General features: G+C 35.5%; 1 protein-coding gene and 1 pseudogene across 1 annotated transcript; one reads left to right on the forward strand and one right to left on the reverse strand.

Annotated features, from left to right (window-relative positions):
* The first annotated feature begins 536 nt into the window (after positions 1–536).
* LOC120185602 lies at positions 537–11,847 on the forward strand (annotated as a pseudogene).
* A 1,289-nt stretch (positions 11,848–13,136) lies between these two features.
* LOC120185823 (heat shock 70 kDa protein 15-like) lies at positions 13,137–18,236 on the reverse strand. Its single transcript, XM_039189929.1, has 10 exons — positions 18,143–18,236; positions 16,020–17,233; positions 15,519–15,734; positions 15,290–15,385; positions 14,977–15,198; positions 14,588–14,782; positions 14,347–14,493; positions 14,120–14,269; positions 13,906–14,036; positions 13,137–13,789 (listed from the first exon to the last, which is right to left on the reverse strand). The coding sequence occupies exons 2-10, from the start codon at positions 17,187–17,189 to the stop codon at positions 13,540–13,542; spliced, it is 2,577 nt and encodes an 858-aa protein (XP_039045860.1). The 5' UTR covers positions 17,190–17,233; positions 18,143–18,236; the 3' UTR covers positions 13,137–13,539.
* Positions 18,237–22,634: the final 4,398 nt, after the last annotated feature.

The raw sequence follows: 22,634 nt of genomic DNA on the forward strand, positions 1-22,634 counted from the left end.
GCCGTTGTTTTTTTTCTTCTAGAAAATGGATTCTGAATTGATATAACGTTTTCTCAATTATTGATCTTATAAGGGTTTTATTGGCATTTAATCTTTGTTTTGGTGAGTGAAGGATGAATCAGCGACCAACAGCTGGAAAGTAAAAGAAAGGAATTAGGAATTTTTTTTCCTGCATTTGGTAACCTAACCTAGAGGGGTTTGATTTTGTGAACTTGGGTGTTGAAAGATTGAGAATTGCATGATTTAGAGTTGAAAAAAGTTGATTTTTTAAAGGTGGATGCATAATTTTGCAAGTTATTTCTTTTTACAAGAAAAGATTCAAGGCTTTTAGGAATGTTGATGAGAATGGATTGTTTTTGGGGAAACAGTAACGGCTTTTATGTTGTTCTTGAAGATTGATTGAATGAGGAAGAGCAAATTGGGGACTGGAAACCCTAAGGTGTAGGGGAAGCATGTGGAATTAGAAGTTCTCTTTTAAGATTGGGTTGGATTTTGTTAGGGACACTTCACTGTTTTCTCATTGTTAAGCTGAGTTTTTTTTTTTTTAATGGATGACACTGAGGGTGGTGTTAGATATCCTCCAAATCCTTATGGTGTTAGCCACCGGCAGGGTTATGGTTCTTTTAATCGCCAAAAGCTTATCGTAAGAAATTTCCCTTTTTCTAGACCGATAAGGAGTCAGTATGTTGATGACGACGAAGATGTCGACGATGAAGAGGAAGATTTGGGGGAGGAAGAGGAAAATCTTAACCGAGTTAAAGGTGTTGGGTATGCAGGAAAAGGTGTGGATGATAATGATGATTACGACAACGAAGACGATGACTATGATGATGACTTGATGGATGATGATGACAATGATTATAATGAAGGTGGTGACTTGGAGAGGCATCCAAAAAAGAGGAAATTGAAGAGTTTGGTGTCGAGTTACGAATTTTCTCCTCGAGTACGTGCCCCAGCGGCAGTTGCAGCTCCATCGGTGCTAAAGCCCTCATATGGTGGGAGGAATTCTCTTACGAACTGGACTGGGCATGAGACATTTGTTTTGCTAGATGCCTGGGGTGACCGCTTTTTGCAATGTGGGCGGAAGAGTCTTCGGACCGAGGAATGACAAGAAGTGGTAGAAAAGGTGTAACCCCCTCAAACTGATACGGATAGCCCGATCCGATCTGGGGTGTCACATTAGGGCCACCAGAGCGACCCACTGTAAAAATAGTGGAAAATTTAAAACTTTTATTAAAATATGTAACTTATAAAATGATTTATCAATATGCAGAAATAAAACAGATTTCCAGACTCGTATATAAATCAAAATACAATTACATGCCCCCTAATCACAAGTACCATACTCTGCAACAATGCCGGAAGAACTTCCTTACTGAAGTCGATAGATGCACTGGTACAATTGTTTTAACCTGAAAAGGTGAGTAATAGAGTGAGTTTTGGAAAGCTCAGTAATACAGAACTACCAGATGATACTACATGACATGTAGATAAATGGAAAGCCATATAATTTCCTTATTGAATCATACGTATACCAGCTTGCAGAATAATTTGGGGTTCCCTTAGAAGTTCATCGAGTAGAAGCCATGAATCTCAGTTCATAAGAAACCTTTCAAAGTATGACATTTTCAGGAGATCGAATAGAATGTCTAGTGTGTTCCAACAGTATAATAAAATCATAATAAGTACAAATCATAGTCCAGTAAATCTCACAATTTCGTAAAAGAGTTTAACTTTTGAAAATAATAGTTTAAACCCTTTTCTGTTACACCATCAGTAGTTCCCAAAAATTATTTTCCATATAGCTTACTTTATGCACATAGCAAAAAGAAAGCCGACTTAAGGATATGCTATGAAGCTTGTATCCTTAAGCCCAAGTCAATAAGTCCATATAGCTTACCCTAAGCACACAGCAAAGGAAAGCCGACCTAATGAAACATCTTGGGGCCCTCAAGAGTCACATTAGGCCCATTTAGCTTGATCAGAGCTATTCATCGTAATTCAATTCCAAAATTCAATTGCACCGTGACATAAATTCCATAAATCCAAAAACATGGTAATCATATACCATTTCAAAACAAAAATTAGATAACAGCCATATTCCATAAATTGTCACATTAAATTGGTGCATCCATAAAACAATAACCAATGAATTCGGTGTACCATATATTAAAACCAATAAAACAGTTCAATAATAAGTAGGGAACACACTGGAGAATCCATGTATTTCCAGAGGCCATTGTAGTTATCATTTTGGATAACATGAAACTTATGAAATTTGAACGAATTCCTGGAACAAGGTCCTATTGAGGAGAATCGATTACTAACCGATCTAGCCAGACATTTAATGTTGATACATTAGAATCCCACTATATTTTCGCGTGCTTTAGGAAAACGTTCAGGAACCTTTATACATAATAATTCTAAATTCAGATTTACTGCGAGTGATTCCATTACCCAAACAATCAGGGGTATTCAGGAATATACATTAAATTCATAGGATTTCAGCCCAATTAAACCAAATGAGATATTCAGAATCTTTTTCATCTGCGTTACTTGTTTTTTCAAACTTGACCGAAGTGATTTTAGATGAAATATAGAATCGAAGATTCAAGTCATTTACAATCTACGACTATCGATCATATTATCAAACAACTCGAGTTACACAACTCTCAAACTGATGCATGTCAACAAGTCAATTCATTATCCTTCCAGTGTATTCACTCTTTAATACCATAGTGCATATCCATAGATCATCCCCATAATCATCACTGAATAAATCTTCCAACGGTCTTTATTTCATTTCCACGTTTCAACAATATCAGGAAATACTGACGTACTTGATCCATGGCTCATAACCCATAATGACAATTCATCATGTAAGTTCAACAGTGTTTCCAAACTCATCAAATCACCTATTTAATCCTTAGTCAATGATGTTACTTAGTTCGTTTATTAAGCAAGTCTATCCCGATTACTTTAAAGTTTTCCAGAATAATTCAGACGTTTCTGAATTTCAAATACACTTTGTACTTCATTTCAGTTCAATTTACTCATATAATAAAGTCATTCTAGTATTCGTGGTAGATTTGACTCACGAATACCCACTTATTAGTACTGTATGCACTCTAGAGTTGAGCTGAGCCAAGTACTTCTAGAATTATCATCGATCCAAATTTGAGAAGATGAACAAACATTCAAGTGGTACTTATATCATTCAGGTAATGATATAGCAATAACGTTGGTTGATCACTTAAGATGCGTTCCATAACTTTTAAGAGCAGTACAACATCCATGTTTATTTGGATTCCTTAATTAATCCAAGACATTTACTTATTCTAGGCCAATAGGGTCTTTTGGTCATTTTGGTGCTTAATATTTTTCTATTCATTTCAAAGCTTGAGTATATCTATTCATTCCTGAGCTTGGTGACATTCTTGAGTCATTTCCATTCCAGGGGTATTTTGGTCATTTTACAAATCTAGAATATTTCAATCATTTCCTTTCGTTCGATCTTATTATTTAATTCAAATTTATCATTTATGTCAGTCCCTTTGAACTATTCTGACAAAATATCACCATCGATAAATTATTATTCTTCACGTACTTACTCAATTAAGATATTTCCAAGTTAAATGCCTTCTCAGATGTTACTAACGGATTATCAAAATTTTCCATACAAAAATAGGATCTCAACAATCAAATCAGTAATTTATCGGTTTAAAAACAAATTCTCATGTTACTTCCTCATTCAGAGTCAACTTGGACTATTTTTACCTCTCAAGGGCATTTTCGTAATTTCTTAATCAGATAATTTATGTATTAACTCTTAACGAAAATAACTATACTTTAGAGATCCAATGGTTAATTGTTTTCCCGAACATTCTTTGATCTCAAAATGATTCTTTAACAGACTTATAGTATCTTATACAAACCCTTTTAGGGTTAAAAACCAATTATCCAAATTTTCTAAGTAAAACTAGCATTTCTTATGCACATCTGTAATTATATCGGATCAATATGTCTTTTCAGAGTTATTAACCAACTTCCAGGGACAATTCTTATCATCTTACAATATAAGGGTATTTTCGTAATCTTACCCTACCGGAGTATTCTCATAATTTCCCACCCAAGTACCTTTAACATTTATCCTTTAAAATATAAGTTACAAATCCATGGATGATTTCTTTATCACAAATCACACAACTTGTAATTTAATTCTAACATTCCCTCAATCTCTTATATTAATCATTCGATCCGAATTCAATTATCGAATTTCTACCACATTCATATCGAGTGTATAAATTAATCAACTCCACAAAAGTGATCAACATTATCTTATTCATGCATTTAGCAATATCAACATGTTCCATAAAGCATAAAGGGGTAGTAAAGTATTACCTCGATTTCTGTGCAATACTGATTGACCATTTAAATTCCATTCGAACGCCCTCGATCTTTAATTCAACTTCCAATATTTTCCTCTCGATCCAAACCATCAAAATATTTTAACTCGTATTCAAATAATTTCCTTGCCATAAAGATAGCTTATTAGAATTGAAATAATAATTTGGAAACCCAAATGATTAAACAAAAACTTTCAAAGTCATTAAAATATTTAATAACTAAAATCAGGTACTAGATTGAATTAATTTAAACTATCATAGCTTGGTTGAAATTTTATTAAAACTGATGGACAAGTTAGAACCTTACCAAACATAGAGGACTGAAACTATGATTTGTCTATCTTGCTATCTTAACACCCCACACACGTGATTTTCAAAAGAAATTATGAAACTTCTTCATCTCACGCTACCATCGCCATTTCTATATATTTTTTTCAGTGCTCTTTTCATTTCTCAAGCAAGGAGGTTCCAACGGCAGATCATCGACCGCCATTAACCATCGGTGGATACCACATCGGCCGTCGTCAGTGACCGCCAGTCGAAAACCAAATTATTCCGTTCGAATCATCTCATTCTCCTTATCAAAAATATAGTCTCTGATCATCGAGAATATTTATAAATAGATGCAGATCTACAAAAAGTGTTTCAGATCCGAGGCTCTCTATGTTCCCATCCAGTTCGCTTATCTCCATTCGAATTTTGAAGTAGAAACCATGGCTGCCTCGCATGCCTTCGAATTTGCTTTGGACCCTTTGACCAGTTCTTAATTGAGGAAGCTCCAAGGCGCGGCAGACTTAGCTACGACAGATCGACGTTGGCTAGATACCCTCCATAACTTCCCTTTCTGATGCCTCGTTCGTGATATAGGATCAACCTATTTCTTCTTTCCCTATTTGCGTTGTGCTATGTTCATTTCCAGCTGTAGTCATAACATTCATAAATGGTTCTTTGTCATCAGTGTAACCCTGGAACAGAAATTTCTGGTACTGCTGGTGTTGTTTTTGATCTGTTGAGTTCTGAAGATGATGATGCAAACGGTAGCAGCAGCGACCCCGAACGAACATATTGCTCTAATTATCAAACTTCATTTCCAAAGGCCACCTGATTGTTTTTCCTTTGAATCTTCTTTCTATTTCCTTCTTTTTCTATTAACATTATTTAATTGCTTTGTTGGTCTATTCATCAAATTATAGAGTAACCGAAATGGATTATTGGTTCTCTGTTTCAAATATGACTTTTCACCACAATATCTTATCAATGAATGGTTCCAAATATTTTGAATAAACTATTATTTAATGAGATAAGGTAGAAGATTGCAACCAAATCACTATCACATTTGCAGGACCCACTAGGCTACTATGATACAACCAGATATGATTTATTATTGGGTAGGTGAAATTATACTTCATTGTTTGGGGTGTTACAATTCTCCCATCCTTAAAAGAATTTCTTCCTCGAAATTTATTCATGTCATAGAATTGTAGAAATGAAAATTCCATCAGTTCTTTCATATCTTCAAATAACTTTTACAGAATTACTGATCTTCTACTAATCCTTAACCAGCTGAGTATACATTCTTATCAGAACTCTCACTCCTTCAAATAAAAGAATCAGAACGGAAAGATCTTTGTATATTCAATTCAGCCTTGGATACGAGAATAGGTTCGTAGAGCTATATCATATCCCAATTTCATTTATGGAGTTGGCAAAATTTCTCAGATGAGTAACTCTCACATGACTCTTGAGGTACTTTACAGAATTTTGATAGACGTTACTGGTATTTCTTTATAAAACGGTAGAATCCTAACGGATAAAAACATAGGTTTGCTCTTTATAGATAGGGAATCAACCTTGAAGTTCTGGCTCAGAGAAGTACGATTGTAATCTAGGGGTATATATTGATCAGACATCATTTGACATTTGACCGGCTGGTCTATCATGAAAATTTTGACTCAAACCATAAGCTCTGATACCACTAAATGTAAGCCCCTCAAACTGATACGGATAGCCCGATCCGATCTGGGGTGTCACATTAGGGCCACCGGAGCGACCCACTGTAAAAATGGTGGAAAATTTAAAACTTTTATTAAATTATGTAACTTATAAAATGATTTATCAATATGCAGAAATAAAACAGATTTCCAGACTCGTATATAAATCAAAATACAATTACATGCCCCCTAATCACAAGTACCATACTCTGCAACCATGCCGGAAGAACTTCCTTACTGAAGTCGATAGATGCACTGGTACAATTGTTTTAACCTGAAAAGGTGAGTAATAGAGTGAGCTTTGGAAAGCTCAGTAATACAGAACTACCAGATGATGCTACATGACATGTAGATAAATGGAAAACCATATAATTTCCTTATTGAATCATACGTATACCAGCTTGCAGAATAATTTGGGGTTCCCTTAGAAGTTCATCGAGTAGAAGCCATGAATCTCAGTTCATAAGAAACCTTTCAAAGTATGACATTTTCAGGAGATCGAATAGAATGTCTAGTGTGTTCCAACAGTATAATAAAATCATAATAAGTACAAATCATAGTCCAGTAAATCTCACAATTTCGTAAAAGAGTTAACTTTTGAAAATAATAGTTTAAACCCTTTTCTGGTACACCATCAGTAGTTCCCAAAAATTATTTTCCATATAGCTTACTTTATGCACATAGCAAAAAGAAAGCCGACTTAAAGATATGCTATGAAGCTTGTATCCTTAAGCCCAAGTCAATAAGTCCATATAGCTTACCCTAAGCACACAGCAAAGGAAAGCCGACCTAATGAAACATCTTGGGGCCCTCAAGAGTCACATTAGGCCCATTTAGCTTGATCAGAGCTATTCATCGTAATTCAATTCCAAAATTCAATTGCACCGTGACATAAATTCCATAAATCCAAAAACATGGTAATCATATACCATTTCAAAACAAAAATTAGATAACAGCCATATTCCATAAATTGTCACATTAAATTGGTGCATCCATAAAACAATAACCAATGAATTCGGTGTACCATATATTAAAACCAATAAAACAGTTCAGTAATAAGTAGGGAACACACTAGAGAATCCAAGTATTTCCAGAGGCCATTGTAGTTATCATTTTGGATAACATGAAACTTATGAAATTTGAACGAATTCCTGGAACAAGGTCCTATTGAGGAGAATCGATTACTAACCGATCTAGCCAGACATTTAATGTTGATACATTAGAATCCCACTATATTTTCGTGTGCTTTAGGAAAACGTTCAGGAACCTTTATACATAATAATTCTAAATTCAGATTTACTGCGAGTGATTCCATTACCCAAACAATCAGGGGTATTCAGGAATATACATTAAATTCATAGGATTTCAGCCCAATTGAACCAAATGAGATATTCAGAATCTTTTTCATATGCGTTACTTGTTTTTTCAAACATGACCGAAGTGATTTTAGATGAAATATAGAATCGAAGATTCAAGTCATTTACAATCTACGACTATCGATCATATTATCAAACAACTCAAGTTACAAAACTCTCAAACTGATGCATGTCAACAAGTCAATTCATTATCCTTCCAGTGTATTCACTCTTTAATACCATAGTGCAGATCCATAGATCATCCCCATAATCATCACTGAATAAATCTTCCAACGGTCTTTATTTCATTTCCACGTTTCAACAATATCAGGAAATACTGACGTACTTGATCCATGGCTCATAAACCATAATGACAATTCATCATGTAAGTTCAACAGTGTTTCCAAACTCATCAAATCACCTATTTAATCCTTAGTCATTGATGTTACTTAGTTCGTTTAGTAAGCAAGTCTATCCCGATTACTTTAAAGTTTTCCAGAATAATTCAGACGTTTCTGAATTTCAAATACACTTTGTACTTCATTTCAGTTCAATTTACTCATATAATAAAGTTATTCTGGTATTCGTGGTAGATTTGACTCACGAATACCCACTTATTAGTACTGTATGCACTCTAGAGTTGAGCTGAGCCAAGTACTTCTAGAATTATCATCGATCCAAATTTGAGAAGATGAACAAACATTAAAGTGGTACTTATATCATTCAGGTAATGATATAGCAATAACGTTGGTTGATCACTTAAGATGCGTTCCATAACTTTTAAGAGCAGTACAACATCCATGTTTATTTGGATTCCTTAATTAATCCAAGACATTTACTTATTCTAGGCCAATAGGGTCTTTTGGTCATCTTGGTGCTCAATATTTTTCTATTCATTTCAAAGCTTGAGTATATCTATTCATTCCTGAGCTTGGTGACATTCTTGAGTCATTTCCATTCCAGGGGTATTTTGGTCATTTTACAAATCTAGAATATTTCAATCATTTCCTTTCGTTCGATCTTATTATTTAATTCAAATTTATCATTTATGTCAGTCCCTTTGAACTATTCTGACAAAATATCACCATCGATAAATTATTATTCTTCACGTACTTACTCAATTAAGATATTTCCAAGTTAAATGCATTCTCAGATGTTACTAACGGATTATCAAAATTTTCCATACAAAAATAGGATCTCAACAATCAAATCAGTAATTTATCGGTTTAAAAACAAATTCTCATGTTACTTCCTCATTCAGAGTCAACTTGGACTATTTTTACCTCTCAAGGGCATTTTCGTAATTTCTTAATCAGATAATTTATGTATTAACTCTTAACGAAAATAACTATACTTTAGAGATCCAATGGTTAATTGCTTTCCCGAACATTCTTTGATCTCAAAATGATTCCTTAACAGACTTATAGTATCTTATACAAACCCTTTTAGGGTTAAAAACCAATTATCCAAATTTTCTAAGTAAAACTAGCATTTCTTATGCACATCTGTAATTATATCGGATCAATATGTCTTTTCAGAGTTATTAACCAACTTCCAGGGACAATTCTTGTCATCTTACAATATAAGGGTATTTTCGTAATCTTACCCTACCGGAGTATTCTCATAATTTCCCACCCAAGTACCTTTAACATTTATCCTTTAAAATATAAGTTACAAATCCATGGATGATTTCTTTATCACAAATCACACAACTTGTAATTTAATTCTAACATTCCCTCAATCTCTTATATTAATCATTCGATCCGAATTCAATTATCGAATTTCTACCACATTCATATCGAGTGTATAAATTAATCAACTCCACAAAAGTGATCAACATTATCTTATTCATGCATTTAGCAATATCAACATGTTCCATAAAGCATAAAGGGGTAGTAAAGTATTACCTCGATTTCCGTGCAATACTGATTGACCATTTAAATTTCATTCGAACGCCCTCGATCTTTAATTCAACTTCCAATATTTTCCTCTCGATCCAAACCATCAAAATATTTTAACTCGTATTCAAATAATTTCCTTGCCATAAAGATAGCTTATTAGAATTGAAATAATAATTTGGAAACCCAAATGATTAAACAAAAACTTTCAAAGTCGTTAAAATATTTAATAACTAAAATCAGGTACTAGATTGAATTAATTTAAACTATCATAGCTTGGTTGAAATTTTATTAAAACTGATGGACAAGTTAGAACCTTACCAAACATAGAGGACTGAAACTATGATTTGTCCATCTTGCTATCTTAACACCCCACACACGTGATTTTCAAAAGAAATTATGAAACTTCTTCATCTCACGCTACCATCGCCATTTCTATATTTTTTTTTCAGTGCTCTTTTCATATCTCAAGCAAGGAGGTTCCAACGGCAGATCATCGACCGCCATTAACCATCGGTGGATACCACATCGGCCGTCGTCAGTGACCGCCAGTCGAAAACCAAATTATTCCGTTCGAATCATCTCATTCTCCTTATCACAAATATAGTCTCTGATCATCGAGAATATTTATAAATAGATGCAGATCTACAAAAAGTGTTTCAGATCCGAGGCTCTCTATGTTCCCATCCAGTTCGCTTATCTCCATTCGAATTTTGAAGTAGAAACCATGGCTGCCTCGTATGCCTTCGAATTTGCTTTGGACCCTTTGACCAGTTCTTAATTGAGGAAGCTCCAAGGCGCGGCAGACTTAGCTACGACAGATCGACGTTGGCTAGATACCCTCCATAACTTCCCTTTCTGATGCCTCGTTCGTGATATAGGATCAACCTATTTCTTCTTTCCCTATTTGCGTTGTGCTATGTTCATTTCCAGCTGTAGTCATAACATTCATAAATGGTTCTTTGTCATCAGTGTAACCCTGGAACAGAAATTTCTGGTACTGCTGGTGTTGTTTTTGATCTGTTGAGTTCTGAAGATGATGATGCAAACGGTAGCAGCAGCGACCCCGAACGAACATATTGCTCTAATTATCAAACTTCATTTCCAAAGGCCACCTGATTGTTTTTCCTTTGAATCCTTTCTATTTCCTTCTTTTTCTATTAACATCATTTAATTGCTTTGTTGGTCTATTCATCAAATTATAGAGTAACCGAAATGGATTATTGGTTCTCTGTTTCAAATATGACTTTTCATCACAATATCTTATCAATGAATGGTTCCAAATATTTTGAATAAACTATTATTTAATGAGATAAGGTAGAAGATTGCAACCAAATCACTATCACATTTGCAGGACCCACTAGGCTACTATGATACAACCAGATATGATTTATTATTGGGTAGGTGAAATTATACTTCATTGTTTGGGGGTGTTACAAAAGGTTTCAGAGATATCAAAGATTGAAAGGACCGAGACACAATGCCGGAATCGGTTGGACACATTGAAGAAGAAATATAAAAAGGAGAAGGCTATGCTGGTAGACACCGGTGCTACCACTAGCAAATGGGTTTATTTCAAGAAGATGGATATGTTGATGTCAAGTCCTCCACAACAGGGCCAGCTCTCTTGTGGGTTCGACTCAGGTGAATATGTATTCATGAACCCTCGGGCTTATTTGAACCGTGAAAACTGTTTGGATGAAATGAGGGTAAGTCCAGCAAATTCTGAATCCTCTGATGAAGAGGATGTCTCAGATGGACTGCCACCTAAAAAGAGAAGGTTCGGGTGGCAATCTGGTGAGGGTTCTTCAGTCAGACTTCTTGCAGATTCAATTAAGAAATTTAGCGACATATATGAAAAGATTGAGAATAATAAAAGGCAGCAGATGTTGGAATTAGAGAAGATGAGAACGGATTTTCACACAGAGTTGGAAATGCAGAAGAGGCAGATTATGGAGAGAACGCAAGCTGAAATCGCAAAAATGCAGTGCGGTGATGATGAGGCGAATGATGTCTCTTCCGAGAATGCTAGTGGTAATTAAAACTCCAGTTATCTTCTTTATAACGTTCATCTGATTTTGACTGCTAAATGTTGTTGTACTATATGGGTGCCTTTTGCAAACTGCTATAATGATAGACAATAATAACACGGTTGTTGTACCGTACCGTTCAAAGTTAAGTAGAAACTTTTTCTGAATTTTGAGAAGATCATTACTCCCTTTGTCACTAGCACAATTGTATGTTATGGTTCACCTGCTATTCTTTTGCGCTTTTGGCAGTAACTTTCTCCGACATTCAAGCTTGAAAAATATACGTGCTTAGGTAAACATCATTGTTTTTTGAGGTGAATGGCTGAGTGCTTAGATGTCTTGGTGTTGTATGAGAAGGTAATACAGTGGATTGCATAAATTTTACGGGTTCCGAATCCTCAAATTTCTTCAACTTCCCTGCACTCATTTTTTTTACCTGCGATGAGTCGACTATATTTTCCGGCAATTGCAGTAAGAAACAGGCATAAAAGAAAGACGGGGTATCTGGAACTTAGCCCACCTTTTAAGAGTTGACATCAAACAACTTTCAGGTCCAAGATGAGTTGATAAATGTTTCATGCGATTACCTTGTTAGAAACGCCTCTAATTATCACCTGCACGGCCGCACTCAGTTCCTGACGTAACCCACTTCACTTGCAGCTTCACATTTCTTTGCCTTTTCACTGACGGGCTAGGAAGAGGAAACCCTCTTCATCCAACTCTTCCAAATAGGAAGAGGAAACCCTCTTCATCCAACTCTTCCAAAAGTAACAAAGCTTTTCTGGATTCTATTTTTGAAGAAATATGAACTGGGAGGCATACGTTTGGTGTCTTTTTTTTTCTGGGGGTGCGGTTGGGTTTGGTGTCGAATAAAAGTAACGAAGCCTCACATTTGATACGCGTTGCCGACACTCTCGATTCCATAGAAAAGCTTCATCCAGACTTAACGCTAAAGCTTATTTGGCATGTTTACACAGAAATTATGAATTTCATTTATGTTTGATTGTACCTCAAAGTCTATTTTGACTTCACATTTTTTATTTAGGTCTCTAATTCTTCTATTGTCTACCATACTAGCTCATTAATATTTTTTTTATTAAAAAACATCATGTTGGTCCTATTCTTCAACAGGATCATTTCAAAGCCATAGACATATCGTAACTACATTATTTTGATAGGAACTGATTTCGAAATTCAAAGAGAGCAGCGCAAAACCCACATCTTCTGTATGATAATATAATTAATGGTAAAATTTGACTAACTTAGAGACTAAGAACCAAGAATTAACTTACCGACGAAATCGAGAATGAACGATTGAGAAAATAGGGCATTGAAATAGAACTAAATATTCCAGGAAAATATTCCAAAAAATTGAAAAATCTGGAAGGTAAATCCATTCAATCATCGATCACATCGGTCGAGAGTCGAACACATCAAAAGAATTAACATCCGGAAATTAAGTGAAATCCGAATTGAAGAAAATCCAATAACAGTACCCACAGCAGAATTGTTGACACTTACCCACCACAAAATCCTAAACATTTAGCACTTGGTATATCCTTTGCAAGTGTAAACTTCTAACCTCCCACTAACAAAAACAATGTGAGCAAGGAAACCATAATAATAGGGGTATATTTTTTTCTCTTGAAAAGCATCTTTGATAAAAACCAGGATTCTATTGACTCGGTCTTAATAAAAACAAATCTCGGCAAGCAATGCAAAGTGAAGGGCTTTACGAATTCGAAATTATGACCCTACATAACACACCCGATAACCTATCCAAGCGGATCAAGAGTTGGTCTCAAGCTCTCTCGAAAATAGTGGTCAACATAAGAACGCACACCAACCAAGCTAATGATTTATGCAGTACTAGAAACACCCTCCGACTTGTCGGTTTCCATTGGTTCTGCAGAAGCCGGAGGTGCCTCACCGCTGCCTGGGAATGAATTTTCACCAGGCGCATTGTTGCAGTTGGGGCTTGCATTTGGGTTAGCATTGGTATCTGCACCCTGGGGCTGAACCTCACTTCCCTGGGGTGGTGGGGTTGCCGGTGTTTCAGGTGTGGCTGGTTTAGCTGGCTTAGGTTTCATCATTATCGGCCTGCAAAACCTGTTTACCACAATTTCATATCTCAGCACCAGGCATCATATCAAACATAGACAACAACATGTATGATATAAGATACATGAGGACAAAACCGTAAGCATGTGAAATAGTGGTGTTACCTATCTAGTGCTTCAGCTTTTTTTCTCACATCAGCAGACAAGAGAACTGGAGTGGCATACTTGGGAAGTTGGTCCTGCTGTTGTTTTTTCTCTCTCAGCCAGGCCTCGGCTTCCACGCACTCATTCAACACCTATTAATTGCAATGCATCAAAAGGATTAGATCTCAATTACTAACAGAAGGGAGTGAAGAGTGTGAAGGGACCAAGCAGCCACCTTTTGCTTTTCAGCAATTTCAATGTGATCAAATTTGGGATCATTGGACACGGAAGCCTCCCTGTAACTGTTAATACAGTAAGCAAGTTGATCGATGACAATTTCCCTCTCGGTATACTCCTTGTAATGTTCTTCAATAGGATCCCCTTGCTTCAAAATTTAGACAATCTGTCAGGTAAATGATGCATAAAATCAACCTGAGAAGTCTGAAGAAGAACAAGAATCACCTTCTTAAGCTCTTCAAGCTTGGCAACATATACACCCTTTGTTTCATCCTCTCCATCTTCATACAGCCAATCCTCAGTTTCCTGAAGCTTAGCCATAAGCTCTTCCTTCTCCGGAGCAGTAACAAAATCATGGTATTTATCACTAAGCTGAAGAGTGATGACAGAAGGAATAATTAGTTTGAAGATCATAATAGCAAAGAAACAGTTCAAGGATTCAGAAAACTAGTAGACAACATCATACCTTATTCCTCATGTCATATACATAAGCCTCAACAGCATTCTTTTTATCCTTGGTTTCTTCCATAACCCTGTCTTGCAAAGCCATTTCAAATTCCTTCTCTACTGCCTTTTGAACATCTGCAGCTAACATTGCACCATAGACCAACTCTGCCACTGGCACATTTGTTTTCTTCACCTTCTTCTTGGGAACTTCAACCTATGCGACAGGCAGAACAACGAACATAAACCAACTGACCAAACCATGCAAGAAACCAGGGCCCCAAAAGTATTCCACATAAGTACCAATCACACTGAACATTTTGAATCAGGAGTTATCTTGCCTCAGAAGACTGAAGTCTGAACCACCAACTCTGGCAGTTCAGGCATATACTACAGATAAAAATAACTTACTTTAGTATCAGTCTCCATTTTCACAGGCTTGTCACCAGGCTCAGCAACACCATTTTCAGTCACTGCAGTATCAGCTGTACCCTTGGCATCTTGCATGTTAACATCCGTCTCATTGGCACTAGGAGCAGAAGTACCACTTGGTGGTTCATCAGTCTCCATCTTAGAATCATCCTTTTGAGGGTCCTTTGAAACCGGAACTTCAACTTCCTCCTCTTCCAAGAGCTAAAATTACAAAAAGTCAGGACAGCAAGAAAAAGAAGAATCACACTCGGATATAATTAAATTTGAACAAGTTAATTCAACAACTACTTACTGTTGCCGACTCGAGGGACACAATCCCATGCAAATTCAGACGAACTTTGACCTTCAATTTTGGTCGTTCATTTCTTATTGTTGGAAAAGGGCCAATCTGCCATTTAACAAATGCCACAAGTTATAACAAATGAAAAAGTTGAACAAAAAACAAATTAGCCTCATGCTGAAATAAAAAAGACAGGAAAGGCTAATCAGAAGAGTTCGATTAAGGTTTATGAATTTATTACCGTGTAGGTACTGATCTTTGCCGGGGCCTGCAAATCGCTAACATCAGAATACTGGACATCAACAGTGAAAGTACTAGATTTGTGTAATGTCACAGCCTTGACACTGGGAATCGAATTTCCCTTTGGAAAAACCAGTTGTTCTGCTCCACCAGTCTGAGCATCTGGACCAGAACCCTTCCATGATAGTGAGATTGGGAATGGGAAGCTCTCATTGACCTTTTCAAATAAAAGGTATTAAGAGAACAGCTGTGTATAAAATACAGCAAAAGGAGGAAAAAGTACAAGCATTTGACCATACAACATGGATCAACAATAATGGAAACATGAGGAATGAAAAAGGTGCAAGAAAAAATCTTGCATCAAGGGGAAACAGAAAAGTAACAGCTTGAAAACATACCAATATACAATCAAATTCTAGATAATGAACCAAGAAAACGCACAGCTGAGATAACACACAATATAGACAACAAAATTATCGCAATAACTTATTAAAAAAATTACCTGAAAGTCTCGAACTTTGAATGTGGGACTGAGAATTGCACATTCTAAAGCACAACCTTTTGCAACACATTCACTAGCATTCATTGTGCGCCTAGGCTCTTTACCAAAGAACTCTGTGAGGATTTTCAGCATAGCAGGAACACGAGAGGCTGAGCCAACAACCTCAACCATATGAACATTTTCAACAGCAAGTTCAGCATCAGCAAGAGCTTTCTCAAGTGGTCTTTTCACACGTTGAAAAATCGGAGCACTGATCTTCTCAAACTCCTCTCTCTTGATGAAACCCCTAACATCCTTCTCATCCATCAAACACTCAATATTCAAAGGAGCCTCAGGATTGGCACTAAGTACCTTCTTTAGCTTCTCACAAGCTGCCCGAAGCCTAATACAAGCCCTAGCATTCTGGAAGACATCAATCTTGTATTCCTCTTTAAATTTTGCAGCAAAATGCTTAAACAGAACTTCATCAAAATCCCTACCACCCAAAGAGCGGTCAAACGAATGAGACAAGATCTTGAGTTGCCCCTTCTTGAAGGCAGCAATACAGACTTGCATGCTAGCATGTCCAATATCAACAAAGGCAACATTTAATGGATCATTTTCAGGTAAATCAGTTTTATAAATACCATAAGCCAATGCTGTTGCTGTAGTTTCATGAATCAAGCGAAGCGAGTGCAAGCCTGATATTGTGGCAGCATCTAAGACTGCTCTTCTTTGAAGATCAGTATAGTAAACAGGAACTCCAATGCAGCAATCCACCACAGCTGCATTCAGATTTTTCTCAGCTATGCTTTTCAAATCCGAAAAAACCATTCCCAAAACTTGGGTTGGGGTAAAAGCTCTTATTTCACCTAAATACTGAGCATGAATCAAAGGATAACCACCAGGGCCCTCAGTGACATTAAAGGGCAATGACTTCAGATCTCTTTGCAACTCGGGATCTGAGAACTGACGGCCAATTAACCGTTTGATCTGAGAAATTGAATTCTTAGGGTTCATTGTAGAAGATGCTGCCCCTGCAGTACCAATGAACCTCTGCTTGTCCCCAAAGCAAACAATAGCTGGAGTTTCACGCTTTGATTCATCATTAAGCACAACATCAATTCCTCTTTGCCTTGCAACAGCAACAATGCAGCTCTCATTGCCAAAATCAAACCCAACAACACTCATTTTCAGCAGAAATAAAAAGACTTTACTTCATAAATCAAATCAATCTGGCATCCAATAAAACAAGGCAATGAGATTACACGTATGTATTTTATGTCTCTGTATGAATATACACGTAAATATGGATATTAAAGCATGAAACCTATCTACTGTAGTAATCACACATTTAATAAATAACATATCGCATCAATCACAGTGATAAAAGTATATTACCACTAATTGTGAGTTCATGGAGTCACGAAATATAGCAATTGGAGCACCATATGTGCACAATTAATTAGTAACACATCACATCAACGGAGGTGATATAAGTATATGTCCCTTTTTTATAAGCAACAAATTGCTGCTCAAAATTCCATGTCAACTTCCATATCCTTGAGCTCATAGGGTGATTGCTCTTTAATACATACAACAAAGCACTTCAGTTGGAAAAAAACTAAATAAATATACAAGTATTGCACATACATGAATCAAATAATTAGAAACAAACACCGAAACTTTTACAATTACATATCAATCCAAAATGAACACTCCTCCTTTAACTAAAATTATTCAGAAATGAAAACTGCTAGCGATGACAAACTCGAAATAGCGTTCAAATCAACCTAAAATAACTAACATTAACATCAAAGAATTTCCAACGAGAAAAGGGAGTTGAAACCGAAGAAGAAATACAAAAGAACACAAGCGAATATCACTTAAAAAATGAGCTATTTTTCATCTAAAACGAACAAAAAAGTTAGAAATCGAATGATGAAACTACCTGATCCTCTGGAAACAGCTAAATCTGAAGAGAAACAAATATGAATGTGAATTTTTCCAAAACAAAATACTCAACCGACGCGTCAAATCTAGTATTAAACAGATCTACGAATTCCCGACGGCAAAAAGTAAATACAACAACAACAATCAACAAAATCGACGAAACAGTAAAGCGCAAAGGGCCACGATCATACCTTCAAAGGGAATATAGGGGGATAAAGGGGTACTGGAAATTTCTTATGCGTTCCAGAGAGTATTATGGAAACAACGTCAGGGAGCCATGAGAGAGAGTTAAGGGCGCTTTATTAACGAGAGTTTGTGTGAATTATCGATTTTATTCTTAATAAAATTGATTTTATTTATATTTAGGGTTTTCCTGTTATTTTATACAGTTCTAAGCGAGTACATGTAATTGAATGGTCCAACCACGACTAGCGATATCTAGAAAGATCTCCACACAGAAAAGTCATTTTGAATTCTTTAGGTATTTGGTAAGTTGAAGTTCGTGGGTTGAGCTTTCATTTGGGTTTCTGATTTTCTTTTCCGACGTAAAAGAGACGGGCCCAATGATGCGGCCTTGTGTGTTTTTTCTTTCCCAACTGTGTTAAATTTTTGTATAAATTACGTGATTAGTATATAAACTATTAGTTTTTGTCGTTATAGTATTAAAAACTTTCATTTTTTTAAAATGTATCAATGTTTAGATTTTATTTCATTTTAGTACCTTCAGTTAAAAATTTAACGCTTTTAGTACCTTGTCGCAGCCGTCTTTTGGGTGGGCCCAGAATTGGGCTCCAACTTGAAATAAAAGTGTTAGAGTCGCCACCGATCATTTAAAAACAATATTTAGGTTGATCGGACACCATCTTACATGATCTGTGTTTTACCAGAAATATGTTGGGTTCGGAAGTCGGTTACAATCAAAGAATGATTAGCACCCTTGTACTGCCCTTTCGGTACCAATTAATTTGTCGGTTGTCTTAATTGCGAAAATTAAAATTAAAATTTAAAAATTCAAATCGAACTACTTACCTTTGATCGATTGAAATTACTACTGAAAAAGTAAAAAAATGTTAAATTGAAAAATAGAAATAAATAAATATTAAATAAAAAGAGGAAAAAAAAGATTTTTTTTAAAAAGGGTTAAAATATAGTAAATAAAATCATATTAACAGAAAAAAATAATTTTTTAAAAATAATAATAATAATAAATGATAATAAAAATTAAAAGGAGATAAATAAAAAAATAAATAAATAATAAAAAGAATAAAAAATGTTAATTTTTAAAATCAAGAAAAAAGGAAATGTTAAATTAAATAACAAAAAAAAGAATGAAATAAAAACTTAAAGGACTAAATTCAAATAAATTAAAATTCATGGATCAAATTGATGCTAAAAATGAGCTGTAAGAGAAAAAAAAAGTTAGGGGGCCAATTTGCAAAATATAAAAAATGTAAACAGGGATTAAATTGAATAAATCAAAAATTCAGAGACAAAATTGAAACAGGTGACCAAAATGAATTACACTTCAAAAGTACAGGGACTACAGAAATAATTTAACTATTAGCTAATTATATACAAGTCCCTCGACTATAAATAGCCCTAAACTGGAAAAAAAACTCATTTTAACCTAACTTGGGGGAAAAACCAAAAAAAAACTCTCTTAACCACTCTCTCTTCCCCTCAACCAGCCCCGATGGCCGGCCATCGCCCGGTGGCCACCGATCGCCGCCGGTGGTCGAAAAAACAAGTAACCCCCAAAATAACCCCCACGGCCCCGTGAACCTAAAATTGAGCCCCAAATCTCCAAAATAAACCCCAATAATCGTAGATCTAAAAAAGAATCACTTGGTTCTCACCTTTTTTGATGAATCCCTTCGACTACCGGCGACTGCTTCCTTCCCGAGCCAAGATCGAGGCACTTTCTTCTTTTTTGATATGTATTTTTGTGGTTTGTGTAATATTTTTCTTGGTATTTTAATTCTTTTGCTTTCGTTTTTTTGGGTATTATGTTGCTTGGTTTCTATGTCGATTTGTGTTGGTCGTTGTTTCAGCTCTATTTTCGTGTTTATGGTCCTCCGATGTTGTTCTTGCAGGGTATTTATAGGCTCGCATCGGGCCATTTCCAATTGCTTTGGGGTTGCTCCTGATTATCTCGGGGTTATTCCCGGTTATCTCGGATGGTTCAGTCCGAGTTGCTCTGATCTTCGGGGTTGTTATTTGGTTGATCGAAGATCTCAGATGGTTCAGTTCGAGTTGCTTTGAATTTTGTGCTTCAAATTGCTGAAATCTTCGGCCGACTGGTAATATTGTCGGCGCGTGATGCCCACGCGCTGCCGTTGGTGGATTTCGAGTTTCTGAAACCTTATTGATTTGATCTCAACCGTTAGATTAGGTCAGATCCGACGGTCCAGATCTGGATGAGCGAGTGATATAAAATTTAAGGTTTTGTTTCCCTAGTTGCATATGATCTTAACCGTCCATTCGTGCCCTGATCCAAGGGCCTTCATTTGTGCGGCGCCTTGGTTGAAATGTGAAAACCCTATACCTCTATTGGGATGGTTTAGGCCTAAACCCGATTGGGTTGTTTTGGACCCTAAAAAAAAAAGAGAAAGAAAAAATAAAAACAAACAAACAAATAAATGAGAAAAAAATAAATAAAATGTAATGAAAATTACATACTACATATATTTTAAAAAGTGTTTTCAAAATCATATATTATATATATTTTTTTGAAAATATTTTCTAAATTATATATTATATATTTTTCAAAACGCTTTCAAAACGTTTTTTCAAAACTATATAATATATATTTTAAAAAATTATTTTCAAAACTATATAATATTTTCAAAAACATTTTTAAAAACTATATATTATATACGTTTTCAAAAACATTTTCAAAACTATATATTATACGTATTTTCAAAAATATTTTCAAAACTATATATTATATATATATTTTCAAAATGTTTTCAAAAACTATATATTATATATGTTTTCAGAAATATTTTCAAAATTATATAATATATGTTTTTAAATCGTATTTTCGAAACTGTTTTAACAACTATATGTTATATGTTTTCGAAAAATATTTTCAAAAATTATATTATATTATTATATATATAAAAAAGGCTTCGGACGAAAATGAGTGTCTACAACTGCCCCTCTTTGTCCTTTTTCGTGTAACGAAAAATAAGACAAAGATAAAATGACATAAATTTTCGTTCGGTATGAGGAGGTCCCTGAGTCTAATATCCTCCCTTGTGGAGTTGAAGATTGACTCTGATATTGCAATTAGGAATAACTTCATGTTAAATTGAGTTACGAATGACTCCTCCATCGCGAAGTCGAGTCAGTCTTGAAATGATATCATTCTTCATGAAATTGAAACCGTAGTTCGGAATTTGAATAAGGAGGTAGCTTATTGTTGCCAAATCGTAGTCAACCATGGTCTTTGTTTTGAAAATTTGATTGGAAAGTAGTTCCTTAACATTACCATATGGTTGATAGGCCCTCGAGCTGAATGAAACCGAACTCGAACGTTTTCATTTACAAATAGTTTTTCTCGACTTAAGCTATATTGTACTAGGCTAAAAGATTGCCCCGGATTTTCTTCTTGACTTAAAGACCTCGATTTAAACTTTAACTGGAAAGTAGTTCCTCGCTCCTACCATGCGGTTGATATGTCATCGAGCTGAATGTAATCGAACTTGACAGTTTTTTGTTGACGGATAGCCCTTCTCGCCTTAAACTATGCTGTAAATTTAATATGCCCTTGACCTGAATAGAATCGAACTCGAAGGTTTTTGTTGATAGATAGCTCTTCTCGCCTTGATATATGCTATAAATTTGATATGGCCTTGAGCTGAATGTAATCGAACTCGAAGATTTTTGTTGACAGATAGCCCTTCTCGCCTTGAGCTATACTGTAATAGGCTGAGAGATAACCCCCTATTGTTATAGATGACTCATTTGCTATAAAACTAAGTCAATCCACTTGGGCACGATATCCTTATTCGTGAAGTTGAAATCGTGGATGGATAATTCGTTGTGAAGTTGAACTTTGAATTGGATGTCATTTGTTGTGAAGTTGAAATCCAAAATTGCATTGCTTTCGAGTTCAATATCTTTTGCTGTGAAGTTGAAATTGACTTTGAATGAAACTGGAGAGTTGTTTGTTGATAGACAACTTTTCTCGGCTTAAGTTGTGATGTAAATTTCATCTAAATGAATGATGACCCCCTTCGCGGGTCTTAGCTGATCATAATTATTTAGATGACTTCCCTTCATAGGAAAGCCAAATGGTAGATTCTATTAGTCGGATATCGTCTGTTGTGGAGTTGAAGTCTGGCTTGAAGGCGTTAATTGAAAGCTAGCCACTCATCGTTGAGTTAAGCTGAACTAGATCCGTTCTGAATTGGTTCTTGAACTCGTTTGGAGTTAATTCTAAAATCTGTCGCTCTTTCAATTGGTCAAGTTGGTTGAGGTGTAGCTTCTCTTTGTTGAGGCAAGCCAACGTCATTGACCTTTTTTGAAGGTGCTTTTAAATCAAGTATCTTTCATCTTGAAGTTGAAACTTGAATTTAAAAGCTACAAAAAATTATGTATGCTAAAAAAATGATAAATGTGATACTCTTAAGTATGCCTAAGATGTATGCAACATGAATTAACTCTTGTTTTGTCTCC

The sequence above is a fragment of the Hibiscus syriacus genome, unplaced genomic scaffold (assembly GCF_006381635.1).
Source record: "Hibiscus syriacus cultivar Baekdansim isolate YM2019G1 unplaced genomic scaffold, ASM638163v2 tig00113124_pilon, whole genome shotgun sequence".
NCBI lineage: Eukaryota > Viridiplantae > Streptophyta > Magnoliopsida > Malvales > Malvaceae > Hibiscus > Hibiscus syriacus.